The sequence below is a fragment of the Oryctolagus cuniculus genome, chromosome 4 (genome assembly GCF_964237555.1).
Source record: "Oryctolagus cuniculus chromosome 4, mOryCun1.1, whole genome shotgun sequence".
Taxonomy (NCBI): domain Eukaryota; kingdom Metazoa; phylum Chordata; class Mammalia; order Lagomorpha; family Leporidae; genus Oryctolagus; species Oryctolagus cuniculus.
The window spans coordinates 169,004,911-169,021,251 of record NC_091435.1 but is presented as its reverse complement, the minus strand read 5'-3'; the positions used below and the strand labels follow the sequence as shown (position 1 = coordinate 169,021,251).

The following is a 16,341-nucleotide window of genomic DNA, read 5'->3' as shown; positions in this document are numbered from 1 at the left end:
ATTTCTCCTTCTTTCTGTAACTCTGCCTCTCAAACAATAAATAAAATCTTTTTTAAAAAGTCAATAGAACCCACTTCTATGACAATGCATATTTTCAATGAAAATGGGAATTGTCCATGGGACAGAAACCTGGGCCTAACTATTTTCCACCCAGGGCTGCATCTGCAGTAAGCAATTCTAAATGTCTTCATAAAGATCCTTTATGTATTTAAAATCTTCTGTGTGCTGATACCCTAAAGGGATTCTCCTGTGAAGGGAGCAATTTAAAACATAAAAAGAAATCACTGATACTGAACATTCTCATCTCTGGATTTCTTGTATTTTTCAGATGTTGGCTAAATATTTATTCGGGGGGGGGGGCAGAAGTTGGAATTGCAGTGGGGATAGATCAGTCACCTAAAGCGTTGCACTGATGTGCCATGAGTAGGCAAATACATCAAACTAAAACCCGTGCAGCCACCGGAGAGGATGCTCAGGGCTGCGGGTGCAGGCAGATGTGGGCACAGCTGGCAGGGTTTTTTTCTTTTTTAAGATTTATTTATTTATTTGAAAGTCAGAGTTACACACAGAGAGAAGGAAAGCAGATAGAGAGGTTGGTCTTCCATCCACTGGTTCTCTCCCCAGATGGCCACAATGGCCAGAGCTGTGCCGATCCGAAGCCAGGAGCCAGGAGCTTCTTCCAGGTTTCCCACGCGGGTGCATGGGCCCAAGCACTTGGGCCATCTTCCACTGCTTTCCCAGGCCACAGCAGAGAGCTGGATTGGAAGTGGAGCAGCTAGGACTTGAACCAGTGCTCATAGGGGATGCTGGCACTGCAGGTGGTGGCTTTACCCACTACGCCATAGTGCTGGCACACTGATTTATTTGCGAGACAGAGTGACAAAGAGGGAGAGACAGAGAAAGATCTTCCATCTACTAGTTCACCCTCCAAATGCATGTAACAGCCAGAACTGGGCCAGGCCAAACTCAGCAGTCACCTGGTTCTCCTATGGGAGTCACAGGGACACCTGCTGCCTCCCGGGGTATGCAGTGACAGGAAACTGGAACTGAGAGCAGAGCCGGAAGTCAAACCCAGGCGCACTGATCTGGGATATGAGCATTCTGAGGGCATCATAACCACACACCTAACACCCACCCCTATTCTAATGTGGATTAGAAAACCCACGACCGCATCTGTCTCTGCACCCAGGACCACCCGTGATTTCCATGGGTGGGTCTCAACAGAGGCTTCCTGGGCCCAGCTGCTGGCCCGAGAGAAGCATGGACGCTGAGGACCCCTGCCTTGGAGAGCTGAGCGGCTCCCGCCCCCTGCCCTGGGGCTGTGCACACCCACCCGCCTCCAGACAGCACGGCACCTGCACAGCTGTGGAAAGATGGAGACGCCCACAGTGCCTCGCCTCCGGCTTCCCAAGTGGGTCTCCTTTCCGGAATCAGACACAACAAGTGGCTGGGATTTTGCAACATTTAATCACAAAAGAATCTGGCATATTAAGAGTTAGGTTTACAAACTTGTCACATTCTTAATATTAGCAATTTCTCTATTTGTACATTGCCTAAGAAAATACTGTTTTTGTGACTTTAGAAAAGACACTTAAGGAGTTCATCAGGGGCTCCGGCGTTTTGCAAATAAGGATCCAGTGTCACTGTACAAACGGCTGCGGGCGAAGTATATAAAACATTAGTTAAATACAACTCTCCAGGAATACAGTACATCACACCTACAGCTGCTTTTACAGTTCGATTCTTTCTTTTCCTTTTTGCTATGAAAACGCCCCATCACTGCACAGTCCTGGATCTCCACGCTATAAAACTGAAGTATGTGTTCCCAGCGTAGCAGATGGTCACCAGGAAGGCAAAGAACTGTGGGAAACAAAGCGTCCCGGGAGCCGGGGTTAGAGCCCATTCTCACGCGCGCACGTGCGCCTCTCACCTCCGCTGAACCAGGCGCGCACAGCCTTCCCCCGATCCCGCTCGCCCATCTCAAACTGCGTCACTGGCTCAGTCGCCCCCCTCCCCCGCCATTCCTGGCCCTGCTGTTTTTACGTTTTGGGGCCGCATCTGGAAAGCCTTGTACTTTCGCTCCAATAACCTCCGTGAGTTCACGGAGGGGTGAAGAGGGTGGCCGTGCACCAGAGAAAACCGGATCGTTTCTAATCCAGGGCGGGCAATACCGACCAGGATTCACAGGGCTACAGGGTCAGCTCTGGGAAGGGGCCGGGGCAAGCAGCGCGCCACGTGGCGCCTGTCGGGGGACAGGGCCTGCGCCCCTGCGCCCGGCCTTGGCAAGGCTGCTACTTTTACTGTCGCCCGCGTGCACCCGAGGTTTCTATGCTGCACCGCTGATTTCTGTAACCAGGAGGGGAGCGCATAGTGGGCTCCCCTGCCCATCAGCCCGCTTTATCACTGTCATTTTGGCCCATGGCACCACTTTACACCCCCCACCCCCGGCCTTGCCCTGAGGTCCCGCTTGCCCCCAGCCCCGCCCAGCACACCCCGCCCTCTTGCAAACCGAGAAGCCAATCACCCCTGAGTCACTTCCGCTCCCAGATCCCACGCAGGCCCGGGGAGGGAGGGGAGGAGAGGGCCCGCCCACTCACCGACGAGGCCGCCCAGCTGTTGAAGTTGTGACTGTCTCTCTCCGGGGAGACGGACGACGCGTCCACCACGGCGGCCGAGAGGTACAGGATGAAGGCGCTGCTGTTAAAACACAGGCCCTGGGGGGGGGGGGGGGGCGGGGAGGTCAGGGAGGGCGGCGCCAGGGCACGCAGGCCAGAGCTGCACCCGACCCTGGGGAGGGCCGGAGCGGGCACCTGGCAGCGTGGGGGCCGGCAGCTGTCCCCAGGTCCAAGAGGGAGGGCTTCATGCCCGCGCCCCGCACGGCTGCAGACTGCCTGCCGCCCCCCCCCCCCCCAGGGGTCTCTCCCTCCTGGGCTGCAGACTCAGCGGTGGGGGTACCGGCATGAGCCGGAGCTTCCCGACGCCAGCCCCGGCCTGAGGCAGGGACGGCCAACTCAGTCAGCTGTCTGTCCTGGCAGCAAGTCAGGAGACCTCAGGTTTCCCTACGGCCCCTTGAGGACTCAGCCCGCCCGACGTCTTCCTAGCCTCAGGGGAGAGGGACACGTTAAAGCCGAGCAGCCATTTGGTTTCTGGTCGTACGGAGATGCCAGGAGGGGAGCTGGCGTTGTGGCATCGCCGGCTGAGCTGCCTGGGCTGCCAGCACCCCACGCAGGAACTCCATCCTGGCTCCCGGGGCACTAGCAGGGAACTGGATAAGCGGCAGAGTAGCTAGAACACGCGCTGGCACTCTAATATGGGGTGCTGGCATGGCAAGTGGTGGCTTAACCCACCCTGAGGGCCCCTCGGCGTGCCTGGGGGACACGGCTCACTCTGGGTGCAGCTTCCTGGCGGTGCAGACCCTGGGGAGCAGGGGATGGCTAGGGAACTCCCCAAGGGTGGTCCCATCCATTTCCCTGGGAGAGCGGCGGGGAAGGGGGCTGTGGAGAGGTGAAGCAGAGGCACCCCTCCACCCCCTACCCCACTCCCCACCCTGCTGGGAGTCTGGCCAGTCCATCACAGAGCTAACCTTTTGGCCCCCCCCCCCCCCCCCCCAGTGGAGTTAGTTAACAGTCCCCGGAAGTACGCATGTCAGGTTGGGAAGCTGTAAGGAAAACGGGCAGGGAGAGCAAGGAAGCCAGCAGCAGAGCTGGTTCGGGGGTTAACAAGGAGCCCTGCAGGCCGCAGAGGGGGACGGAGGACACAGGAAGCTTCCGGAACAGCACCGGGCTTCCTGGAAGCAGGAGGCGGCGCTGCTGGGGAGCAGTGGGCCCTGGGGGTCTCACAGGGGGTCCCGCTGCTCTTCTCTTCTGGAATCCCAGCCCTCCTCGGTAGACGAAGCACCTGCAGCTAAGACGCCTCCCGCAGCGGGCCAGCGTGTGCCGACCCTCCGCCCTGGTTCACTGGGCTCTGCAGTTGCCAAGACCCAACCGCCTGCCAATCACGCCTGCTCCCTCCACAGGCGACAGAGGCTCCTCGCGACTTCTGGGGGGCTGCGAGCAGACGGCAGCCCCCCAGCGCGGGCAGTACGCGAGGCAGGGCTTCAGTGGTGCAGTCTGCCCTGCATGGCCGCCCCCGGAGGTCCCAGGCAGCCGCCCGCCCACCACTGCCCGACTTCACACAAAACGTCCCGTCCCATGCAATGTGGGCGGAGCTTGGAATAGAATGAGCTTGTTCCTGCACAGGGGACTGCCCTTCAAAAAAGGCACTGGAGAAAGCCTGCTTCCAACTTCCCCGCGTGCGCAGAGGAGCGTCACGTCTGAAGACTGAGAGAGGGAGAGAGCCATCCGTAAATAGTCGCATGGCTGACTCCCGGCTCGAGTGCCAGGCGTGGGCAGCCATGGCCGGGCTGGCAGCCTCGGGGTGGCAGGGACATGGGCCTCGGGGGTCTGCAGGGTGCACCCTTCCTACAGCCGCACCACACGTCCCCTCCTCTTACGTCCATTCGCTGGGCAAGGCAGAGCGGCTGGGCAGCGCAAATGCAGCCGGCCGGCCATGGACCCGACTGAGAATTCTGTCACCAGCAAAGGAAGCGGGAATTGAAGAACGGTGCACAGCTCCTGTCCCTGTGTTTGCAGGGCGTCTGACGTTGGGTCCTCGGGGCCGAGGTCGGGCTTCCCCAGTCTCCAGAACCGTAAGCCAGCGGTGGGGAGGATGCGTTCTTCCTCTTGCTCCCCTGGAATGGCCCCTGTCCCTCTAGGAGGCATTTGCTAAATGCCACTCTGCTTCACAGCCTAACCAGCCTTGCACCTGCCTGTCTTTCCCATCAGAGGCCAGCAGGGGCGCGGCTCTCCAGTCTCCATCACTGAGCGTCCGTATGATGGAGGAGAATGGTCTGGCAAAGGCTGACACTGGGCCAACTCCTGCCACCCCCTTCACTCCCCAGGCTGCCCACGACCAGCAGGTGGAGAGGCTGGGTGCTACCCACAGTGGCATCAGCACACCTGGAGACCTGCGGAAGGCGCCTTCCCGGCTCTCACCCCTGCCCTGGTGGTCACGGGCCCCTGGCTTGGGGTTCCATTCTTGCAAACCCATAATGCAGAATGCTTACTTTTGGGTTTAGGGAACAGTCAGGAGCCAGCCAATCTGTTTTGTTTTCTTGTGCAGCTTAACTTAGCTCCGAGGGCAACTCAGCAAAGAGCAGGCCAACAACAGGTGCATTTTGAGAGCTGCTAGCATCGTTTGAAAACCTGCCCACTTCACTGCAGGCCGCAACCCACCACGGGCCGTGTTCCAAGCGCGGGCCCTGAGTCAGTTATTTGGAACTGGGTACTCTTCTGATGTGCGGATTGAAAACAACACAGAGCGTCCCTTCAGGGTCCTGTTACACAGGCGCGCGGCATCACCTGGACTTTTTGTTTAAACTGATACGGCCGCTTCTAATTCTCCAACGAGCTCGCCAATACTTCACACACAGGGGCCTGCGAATCCACTCAGGATAAAGCTAAATGCTGCTTCTCTCTGAAGAGCCGCCACCATCCCGAGCCGAGCTGGCGGCTTTCACCCAGAGCTCGTGGCATGGTCTCGTCCGTACCTCCCCCGACTGCGTGCTGGCCTTTGTTTACCCTGTGCCTGGCAGGCAGGACAGGAATTTGCTCACCCTGGAGCACGCCTGCCTCTTCGTTTTTAATGGCAGTTTCACTCTAACTCTCTGCACACGGCGCACCCCGGCATGCAAGGGTTGTGACGTGCCAAGGGTTAAGGAGAGGTCTGTTTGTTTATCTGAGAGGCAGAGACAGAGACACAGAGCTCCAGTCTGCTGGCTCACTCCTCCAGTGCCCACCGATGGCCAGGGCCTGGCAGGCCCGAAGCTGGGCGTGCATCCAGATCTCCCATGTGAGTGGCAGGGCCATCACTGCTCCCTCCTCGGGTCTGCATTAGCAGGAAGCCGGAATTGGGGGCTGGGGCTGGGGCTGGAACACAGGTACTCTGATACGGGACACAGGTGTCTTAACCACCAGGGCCCACACCCACCCAGGGAGGAGTTGGAAGCAAGGAGGACCTGCAGAGGCTGGTCCCCGACACACCTGTGTTTCCACAGGAGCACTCGGCGTCGCTGGACTCAGTCCCTGAGCACTGGTTTGCTACTTTGTCTGCAACAATGCCTGGGTCTTCTAGCACGCCCAGCTTCACACTCAGGGGTAAAGCACTTGCAAGCCCCCGAGACGCGCTGAGATGGTGTGCTGTGTTGGGTTCTCCGTGGCGTGGCCAAGAGACAGGACGGAGTGCCATCCCTGCTAGTGGGCATCGGACAAGAACAACACCCATGGGTGGGGCCAATGTTGTGGTGTAGCAGGTAAAGCCTCCGCCTGTAGTGCCGGCATCCCACATGGGCACTGGTTCAAGTCTCGGCTGCTCCACTTCCGATCCAGCTCTCTGCTATGGCCTGGGAAAGCAGTAGAAGATGATCCAAGTCCTTGGGCCCCTGCACCCACGTGGGAGACCTGGAAGAAGCTCCTGGCTTCAGATCAGCAAGCTCCGGCTATTGTGGCCATTTGGGGAGTGAACCAGCAGATGGAAGACCTCTCTCTCTCTGCCTCTGCTTCTCTGTAACTCTGCCTTTCAAACAAATAAAAGAGAACCTTAGAACAACTTTAGAAAAAAAAAAAGACCCACGGTTCCTTACCACTGTGGTCCAGGGCACCTGGGGGATCCTGGTGTAGGTCATTGTTATGTAGAGGATGAGGAAGAAGACGGTGAGGACCCAGTAAAACACAGCTACAAACATGACCCAGCCGAACGCAGGGACCCGGAAGTACTCCGTGCCAGCAATCAGTGTCCACACCAGCAGGCCCAGGACCTGTGAGATGGGGGAGGCAGGGGAAAGAAGAGACAAAGGAGTCATAGGGCGTCCACTGCAACCTGCCTGCACACACACACACACACACACTCATGACTGAAAAACATAATGCCACAGAGCCAAGTTAAGGGAACACAGCTGGCATGGCAGGTGCCACGGCCAAGGGAAAACCTGGGAGGGGTACTCTCTGGTCAGCTCCTGCTGACTGTGGCAGGCTGGTTGCACCAGATCTCTCCCCTGCACCCCCCACCCCTCCCAGGAGAACACACGAACTCGGGTTGGTACTTGCTCATCTTGCTTTTCAAATATGAGCACTACTTAAGAGTCTGAAAACGCAGGCCGGGCAAAGCAACACCTGTGGCTGGCGTTTGCTCACGGGCTGACACCTGTCGAGGAAACAAGACCGCACGTGCAGGTGGACCCTGGGCCTGCCGGGCTGGGTCAGGCCTTGCAGCTGCCCACCTGCACGGCTGTCCTCCTCGCCGACAGCCAACCCCGTGCGGCCTGAGAGAGGCACCAGGAGGGAGGCCGAGCAAGGGCTCGGCCCAGAGAAAGACGGGGTCTTATCACAAGCGGTGCATTTGCACCCGGCACAGTCGTCCAACCAAGGCCACACCAACATCACCCGCCGTCCAGAGGTGCACCTGCAGGGGTCTTGAGTCTGAACACAGGAAAGCCAGAACAAAGTGTGGGCTTGTATCCTAGGAATCAGGAAGAGTTCATCCCCACAGCACGAAAAAGCACCTGAACTGTATTCCTAGGAGACAGCGTCGGGCTCCAGGGTGGGCCCTGGCTGCAAGTCCCTGCCTCGCTGTGTAGCTCAGCCCCCAGTATTGCACTTTGCTTTAGCTTTCTCTGCGGTACAGGGAACAAGACGCTATAGCAGTGCCCATCACGGAGCTCCTAGGACAGAGTCCGCTCCTGGGTTTAACAGCTGGCACCTACAACAGGCCAGGCTTGCCGCTGTTATAACCCGAGGACAAGATGGATGCGAATCGCACAGTTCCCTGACGTCTCTGGCTAATCACAGCTGTGAAAAACTGCTCCGAGGGCGGTAAAGTTCTACCACGGAGGCCAGCACCTGTTGGCAGGCACAGGCAGGTGGACCCGGCCACCCTGAAGCACACCCTGAAGCCTGGGAGGGGGCGAGGCAGCTGGGAAACAGCGCTGTCGGTAGTGTGCAGCACGGGCAAAGGTTGCAGGTGCACGGGGGCCTCCCCGAGTCTCGAAGAACATGTAGTGAGCTAAGACACTGGTGCACATTTTTTCTGTAAAGATTTATTTATATATTTGAAAAGTAGAGCAACAGGGAGAGGGAGACACACACACACACACACACACACAGAGTGAGTTTTCCATGCACAGGGTCACTCCCCAAATGGCCACAACAGCCGAGACTGGGCCAGGCCGCAGCCAGGAGCCAGGAGCTTCTTCCTGGTCCCCCCTGTGGGTGGCAGGGGCCAGGAACTTGGGCCATCTTCTGCTTTCCCAGGCACATTAGCAGGGAGCTGGATCAGAAGAGGAGCAGCCAGGACAAGAACTGGTGCCCTTATGATGTTGGTGCCACTGAGAGCAGGGAACAGACGCTAAACACAGCCACGTCCCCTCTTTAGAGCTGGCAGCTCTTTTTTTTTTTTTTTTGGACAGGCAGAGTGGTTCCTTTGCCGTTGGTTCACCCTCCAATGGCTGCCGCGGCCGGCGCACCGCACTGATCCGATGGCAGGAGCCAGGTGCTTCTCCTGGTCTCCCATGGGGTGCAGGGCCCAAGCACTTGGGCCATCCTCCACTGCACTCCCTGGCCACAGCAGAGAGCTGGCCTGGAAGAGGGGCAACCGGGACAGAATCCGGCGCCCCGACCGGGACTAGAACCCGGTGTGCCGGCGCTGCAAGGGGGAGGATTAGCCTAGTGAGCCGCGGCACTGGCCAAAGCTGGCAGCTCTTTCGTCTACTTGAGACTGGGTATGAATCCCAGCGAAGAGGCACTTAATGGAGATGTGTTTTTGTGCCAACAGCTGTCTGCAGCAGCAAGATGTATCGTAAGTGAAGACGCACCAAATGGGATATAAGTGCAGAAGGCACGGGGCCTCACGCTGACGGAGCCCTGGGGCCCGACTGCCCCCATCTGCAGCTAATCCATACACTGGGTTTGATGGAAGGGCTCGGAGGGCCCTCGGTCGAGGCTGCACACGGGAGACACAACAGCGAGCGAAGGGAGCTGTGGTTATGGGGACTCGGCACGGGATCACAGGGTTGAGAATCTTCCAAAAAAGTCTGCACGGAGCCGGACAGGCTCAACCACCAGCCCCAGCTACTATGCTGAAGGCCAGTTGCACCTGCTGGTTGCTGGGAACAGGCGCATCTCCAGATGTGGTCATCTGGTATACCACGCACCACTGGGACCTGCGCTGCCTTGACTCAGGCCTTGCCAGCAACTCACTAAAAGAAACGGCCCTGTCAGAAAAATAAGTGTTGGCCCAAGTTGTTTCCTAGTACCTGCAACCTGCCTGCAGGCGGCCCTCTTCTCTCCCACTGCAACCAGTACTCACGGAAACCACGCCACACACACGCCACAAACATGTCATTTCACTCCTGCTTCCTGTTTGTGTTTAAAGCAAGCCCTATATCTTTATCTGCTTAGGCTACAAAACTGCTGCTTATTTTTTCCCTAACAGGCATTTAAAACAATTTATTTGAAAGTCAGAATTAGAGAAAAGGCAAAGCCAGGAACTCAACTGAGGCCTCCCATGTGGGCAGCAGGAACCCAGCGATGAGAGCCAGCACCCCTGCCTCCCAGGGTCCACGCTCGCAGGAAGCTGGGGTCAGGAGCTGGGGGCTGAACCCAGGAGCTGACCTGGGGTGCAGGCAGCCCTCACCTGGCCCCTTAACTGCTGGGCAAAACACCAGCCCCTCATCCCAGTCTGCCTCTAACTTTATGAAGTCCTCTGTCATAGGCGAATTTAAGTCCTACGTGATAGTTAGCTGGCCGCTCTTTAACCCTTCTGTTTCCATCTGCTTAGGGAGGGCCCTCTTAACACAAGATTACCTAAAAATATTCTCTGAGTTTTGTATATGCAAGAGTAAAAAGTTCATGGAAAACATGTACTATGAAAAAAACTAAGCATGGACTTCAAAATAAACTCATTTATTTTTTAATTCCACTTTCCCAGGAACTTTTTGGACTACTACCGTATTTTTATGCCTTTAATGCGACTAGAATTGAGTTCTAGATATGGGGCAAAGAAAGGCTAATTGTATTTTTCTAGCAGCCTGAAGTACTGTCACTTATCAGTGACTTCCCACACGTCGGGTCAGCTTCTGGAACCTTCTATGCCACTCATCTGAGTCCACTGCTGGGCCAAGGCCAATGACCGCAGCTTCTGCACGTATTTCCCGTACTCCAGGCTTCTGGAGAAAATGTCAGACTGGGCACAGGGATCGGACTCTGTTCCCTGTTGGAGCCCTGGACAGGGTAAGCAGGAAAGGAATAAAAGGGACACATTTCCGAAAGCTCAGAACACACGAGGACAAGGCATAACTGAACCGCTCTCGAGGCAGCCGAATTCTGAGTTGCCTAGTGAGAAAGTCAAGAACCAAAGCCAACCCCGAGTCTACAAAGACTCGGGCAGCTCTAGGACGGAGGGCACGGGGTGGTGGTGGGCGATGGCTTTGCTGGTAAAACAGAGGCCCCTCCCTCCCGCCCTGCTGCAAGCTCCTAGGAGCCCGAGCTTCCATCGTTGGTCTCAAAGTTCACTCTAAACCAGAAACCTCAACCGCGGCTTATGCAAGCTGGAGGCTGTGCTGGGGGGAGAGCGGCGGCCCTGCCCTGACTGCCGTGTCTCTGTCCTCCACCTAGGAGAAGCCAGCAGCAGAGCCCCAACCCCCCTCCCCCCCTTTACAGCACAGGAAGTCACCAGGCCAGAGGGGGGCGGGGTGACTCAGGAGCGCCACAGTCGACGCCATCAGCATTTTCCCTAACCTGAACTCATCAGGATGAACCAACCCAGCAGCAGGGCAAAAGGGATCCAAAGGCAGCTGTGTTGAGAGGCTCCTGGGGACGTGGGAGACAGATTAGGCGCAAAGGAAACTCGACAAAAGAAAAAATTACAGTGTATGATTAATCTCAGTAAAAACCAAGGAAATAAATCATTGTTCACCGCAAAACTCAGAGTGAGCCAACATTTGCATAAGGATAACACACACCAGATATGGACGCAAACTCATTCCAACAGTGAGAAGGGACGCATGGGAGACAGTGCTATGGACTGGTTGTGCGCTTCTCCCCTTCTCCCCCATACACTGAGGCTCCAACCCTCACCCTGATGGCCTCAGGAGGCCGGGCCATGGGGAGGTGACCGGATGGGATTGCGGCCTGGTAAGGAGGGACCCTGGGAGCTTGCTCGCCCTCCCCCAGCCCCCGTGCACGGAGCAAAGACCATGTGAAGACACAGCAGGACGGGAGCGTACACCTTCACCTTGCACTTTGTCTCCAGAACTAGAAGAAACCCAGTCCTGAAATGCCAGCCACCAATCTACGACACTGTATTATGGAAGCCGGCCCGAGCTGAGGCGGAAGGCAACAGGAAGTTACTACTAACATGCAGAATTGAAGATGGCGCCTCACATATGTGCAACCATGGATGGATGTGGGTAAAGTGAGCGGTGTGGCAAACGGCTGTCTGGGGAGACCTGGGGACGTGTGGGGGTCAGAGCTGCTTTTTGTTCTACGCCTATGGGTATCTGGCCACCCAACTCCTATCACTTGATTCCCTTGAGTTTTCTGGCTAACGTGTCTGCAACAGCAGCAGTTTGGATGGCTTCAGATATCTGTCCCACTTGCTTCTTTTTCTTGCATGATTGCATTGGCTAGAATCTCCAGGACGTCAGAGACCATGACCATCCTTATTTAATGGTTCATTTTGATATCTCACGTTATTACATCATTACTGTTTTTTTTTTTTCTTTTTTTACAGGCAGAGTGGACAGTGAGAGAGAGAGAGACAGAGAGAGAAAGGTCTTCCTTTGCCATTGGTTCACCCCCCCAATGACCGCCGCTGTGGCGGTGCACCGTGCTGATCCGAAGCCAGGAGCCAGGTGCTTCTCCTGGTCTCCCATGGAGTGCAGGGCCCAAGCACTTGGGCCATCCTCCACTGCACTCCCGGGCCACAGCAGAGAGCTGGACAGGAAGAGGAGCGCCCAGGACAGAATCCGGCGCCCCGACCGGGACTAGAACCCGGGGTGCCGGCGCCGCAGGTGGAGGATTAGCCTAGTGAACCACGGCGCTGCCTGCACTTCAGAATCAGATAGGGGATTCCTAACACAGCTGAGTCCTCAGCCGGCCAAGGGCCATCACAAACGCCAAGTGTTCCACTGCTGCCTGGGGTCATGGGATGAGATTGCCTGAACCTGCTGCCAACGTCTGTGTTTTGCAGTAAGGAAATTTTCGAGAATTGGAATCTCATTACGTCTGACCTCTGCGGCGGCCAGCGAGCTGGTTCCAGCAGCTTTCCTCTGGCCTTCCCAAGGACACCCATCCTCCGCCTCATCTGTACTCTAGGAACAGAAGAAACACATCTTAGGTTTATAAGTCGTACTGAAAGACACTCTTGCGCCTGAGGACTCTCGTGTGGAGCCAAGGCCGAGCCGTGTGACAGCTGTCCTGGTGCTCAGAGGTTATCCGCCAGCAGCAGTCACGGGTCCTGTTTAGTCCAGTACCCACTGAGCAGCATTGTGAGACAGGCATGTTCCGGGCATTGCTGCTGGGGCAGGAAACACCACAGTGCTGGCCACAGCACACGAGCTGGCCGACTCATTTCTGACTTTAGCCATGACTGGCAGGAGCGCATTATTATTATTATTATTATTATTATTATTGTAAAGGCAGAGCTACAGAGAGAGAGGGAGGGGGGAGGGAGAGAGAATCTTTCATCTGCTAGGTTCACTCTCCAAATGGCTGCAACAGCTGGACTGGGCCTCATCTAGGCCTCCCACACGGGTGGCAGGGCCCCAAGCACCTGGGTCATCTTCTGCTGCCTTCTCAGATGCACTGGCAAGGAGCTGGATGGGAAGTGGAGCAGCTGGGACTTGCACTGGCGTTCACACGGGATGCCAGCATTGCAGACTGAAGCTTAACCCACTGTGCCGCAAGGGCACCCCGGAGCACCGCTCTCACATCCAGCGTCAGCCCTGAGGATGACGGGTGACTTCTGACCGTTACCCTGACTACCCCAGGAGCAGCGCGCCAGCAGGCACTCCCAGCTGGCCACGTCCCAGGCGTGAGCTCAGCACACCTCTGAGACACTTCACGAGACCGTAAATCACGCACCGTGTTAATTCCTCGCAGTGAGGCGGCACTGGCAATCACTCTCGTGGTTTGTTTATGCTGAGGTGCCCCCCCACGCGTGTTTCACGCTGCGCACACGCGGCAACACCGACCCATTCACAAAGCTCTCGCACTGATAGCGATGGGGGCGGGGCGGTCTGAGCCCCAGAGGAGCTATGCCAATCGATATTTAATTATAAACTGAAAAATCCTATGAAGAGAGACGAGGCTGATCAGAGACAGTAAAGCATCAGGACCCCAGCCAAGGGGTTGGAGGAAGGTGGATTTAAACAGGCAAGATTCCAGTGGAGGGAGGCAGACCAGACACGCCTGCTGGTGACGCGAGTCTCCCGGCAGCCCCGTGGCCTGACAGTGGACACCACTCACCACGGGTGGCACCTTTTCTGGAAGTCCAGATGCATTGGAGGGCCTCTGAATATCAGTACTGGGGCCTCCAGCGACACTGGCATCCCACAGGGGCGCTGGTTCGAGTCCCGGATGCTCCACTTGTGATCCAGCTCCTTGCTAATGCGCCTGGGAAGGCAGTGGGAGATGAGCCAAGTCCTTGGGCCCTGCACCCACATGGGAGACTCGATGGACTTCGGGGCTCCCGGCTTCAGCTGACCCAGCCCTGGGGAGTGAACCAGCGGATGGAAGACCCCTCTCTGTCTCTGTCTCACTCTGCCTTTTAAGTAAATAACCAATCTAATAATAATAAGAGAATGTTAGCGCCAGGTGAAGAGGAGGGCAGGAGATGTTCAGAAGCCCCGGCCTGGCACAGAGCTCCTAGGCGGGTATAGCGGAACCAGCGCCCCCTGCTGCCTCCCAGCCGCTACTTGCATTGACACTCTGGCCTGCCTTCCTTCACCCCCCTTCATTTCTGTCCTTCTTCCTCCCGGGGGTGATGGCAGACGTACGTACGTTGCCGTTGGCCTACCTGAATTCTATCCCCCGCTCTTGGGCAAGCCACCAACCAACCTCAGTTTCAGTTTTCCCATCTGTAAAATGGGGGGTTCGGTTGGGAGGACAGTGAACTAAGCAACACACACGCAACAGTGCCTGAGCCACACCAGACGCTGTGCCAGCGAGGAGGGTCACTAACCACCAGGCAGCACCCAGCGCTCCTGGGGCTCTTACAACCGCCTCCCGGGCCAGCGCCGTGGCTCACTTGGTTAATCCTCCGCCTGCGGCGCCGGCATCCCATATGGGCGCTGGATTCTGTCCCAGCTGCTCCTTTTCCAGGCCAGCTCTCTGCTGTGGCCCGGGAGTGCAGTGGAGGATGGCCCAAGTGCTTGGGTCCTGCATCAGCATGGGAGACCAGGAGGAAGAACCTGGCTCCTGGCTTCGGATCTGCGCAGTGCACCGGCCGCAGCGGCCGTTTGGGGGGTGAACCAACGGAAGGAAGACCTTTCTCTCTGTCTCTCTCTCTCACTGTCGATAACTCTATCTGTCAAATAAAAACAAAAACAAAAAACAAAAACCCTGCCTCCCTTCTTGCTCTCAGCCAGAACACTTGTCTCTGTAACTCCAGCGTTCTACGCGTGCACGGAGCCGGGTCCCTGGATGTGCAGACTAAGCCTGGGCCCTGTCCCATGAGCACTGCTGCCCGAGAGATGGCAGGCCAAGTGACGCCGGCCCCTAAGCTCTGCCCTGCCTGCCCAGTGCCGACACCTGAAGGCCACAGTGACCGTGTTCTCCGTTCCCACCGGGATTTGCCAAGGCTACCTCACTGCTCAGAAAGATTCAGGCTTTGCATTTTTTTAAAAAAGATTTTATTTTTTTTCCTGATTTACACAAATTATTTATTTTTACTTTATCTGAAAGGCAGGGGGATGAAGGGCTCTTCTACGTGCCAGTTTATTTCCCTAAAGCCTGCAACAGCTGGGGATGGGTGAGGCCAGTGCTAGGAGCCTGGAACTCGGTCTGGGTCTCCCACAGGGACCCAGGGACTTGAACCATCATCTACTGCGTAGCAGGAAGCTGGAGTCGGAAACAGAGCTGGGACTTGAACCCAGGCACTCCGGACAGGACACAGGCGGCCCCGAGTGTCTGAGCCTCTGCGTCCGCCCAACAGCCGCCCCTCGGGCTTGGAATTCCTCCCTGCGGTGTGACCCAGCGAGTCACTCGCACTTGCTCAGCCGGGATTCATGGAGCCCTCGCCTCCTGCTCCAGCCCCGGGAATAACACATCTACTGCTGATGACTGCACCCACGCCGCTTGCCCCTGACGTAACTCCTGTCGCGACCATTTTACAGAGGGGGAAACTGAGGCATGGCGTGTCGCAGTCAGTCCTAGCGTTAACTACAATGCTACCTGATGTCCACATCTGCGTCTCATCTACAGTACAAGGATAATATATATTTTCCAAAACTCACATGCCGAAATAACTTGCCATCTACCATCGTGACTCACAAATGAGGAGGCAGAGCAGCCTGGCAGGCCACCACCTGCCCTGGTGGCGCCGGACAGGCTGGGGCTGGGGATTAAGATGCTGGCCCCTGCTCCATCTTTTTGCCTGTGCCAGGGAGCGGTACTGCTGAGGGGGCCAGCAGGCTGCCCCCTCCCACCTGCACGGCGCTGAAAACGCAGATGGAAAAGCTCCCTTTCAAATATTAAGAAATCAAAAAAAAGAAGAAGAAAACACAAAAAACAAAACCAGCAAAGCACATGGCCTCTTGACTACAAAGCCTAAACTATTTACCATCTGGATTCCCACTCAGGATCACGCATGCTCTGCGCCGCAGGACACACACGCAGACATGCACAGAGGCGTGCGTGTGCGTGTCCACCTCTGTCAGCTGGATTCTGTCAACTGGTCAGAGAGGATGACAGCACCTGCTCCCTGACCCTCAGGGGTAGATCCTCAATCTACCCAGGGGGGCCCTCCAGCAGTCACTCCACCTGCTCCGGGCTGGAAGCTCAGAGGCACACGACCACCCACACTCACCCACTAGGGCTGGAAGCTCAGAGGCACACGACCACCCACACTCACCCACTAGGGGGTATCCGAGCACTGCTTAGGAAGCAGCGGGGAGGCACTGCGGCCAGACTGGTTCAGTGGAGAGAGAGAAGTTTACCATCTGCCTGGATGAGCGCCTCCACGTGAGATGCTTTGCATAGAGGCGTGGACCGCCGGTCCCAGACGTTGCTTGGAGACAGATCTGACAAG

The 16,341-nt window shown here is 56.8% G+C and overlaps 1 protein-coding gene and 1 long non-coding RNA gene across 3 annotated transcripts in view; one reads left to right on the top strand and one right to left on the bottom strand.

Annotated features, from left to right (window-relative positions):
• Nucleotides 1–1,448: 1,448 nt before the first annotated feature.
• CMTM8 (CKLF like MARVEL transmembrane domain containing 8) overlaps nt 1,449–16,341 on the bottom strand; it is a 93,417-nt gene continuing 78,524 nt past the window's right edge. For both annotated transcript variants that reach the window (XM_002716247.5, XM_051818533.2), the window contains 3 exons: nt 6,680–6,853; nt 2,598–2,714; nt 1,449–1,860 (listed from right to left, as the gene is read on the bottom strand). In XM_002716247.5, coding sequence (XP_002716293.1) covers nt 1,777–1,860; nt 2,598–2,714; nt 6,680–6,853 — 375 coding nt within the window. In that variant the 3' untranslated portion in view covers nt 1,449–1,776. The remainder of the gene's footprint in view (nt 1,861–2,597; nt 2,715–6,679; nt 6,854–16,341) is intronic.
• LOC127482851 (uncharacterized) lies at nt 2,558–10,011 on the top strand. The gene is made up of 2 exons (XR_011388238.1): nt 2,558–2,678; nt 8,866–10,011. It is a non-coding gene; the product is annotated as an uncharacterized lncRNA (long non-coding RNA).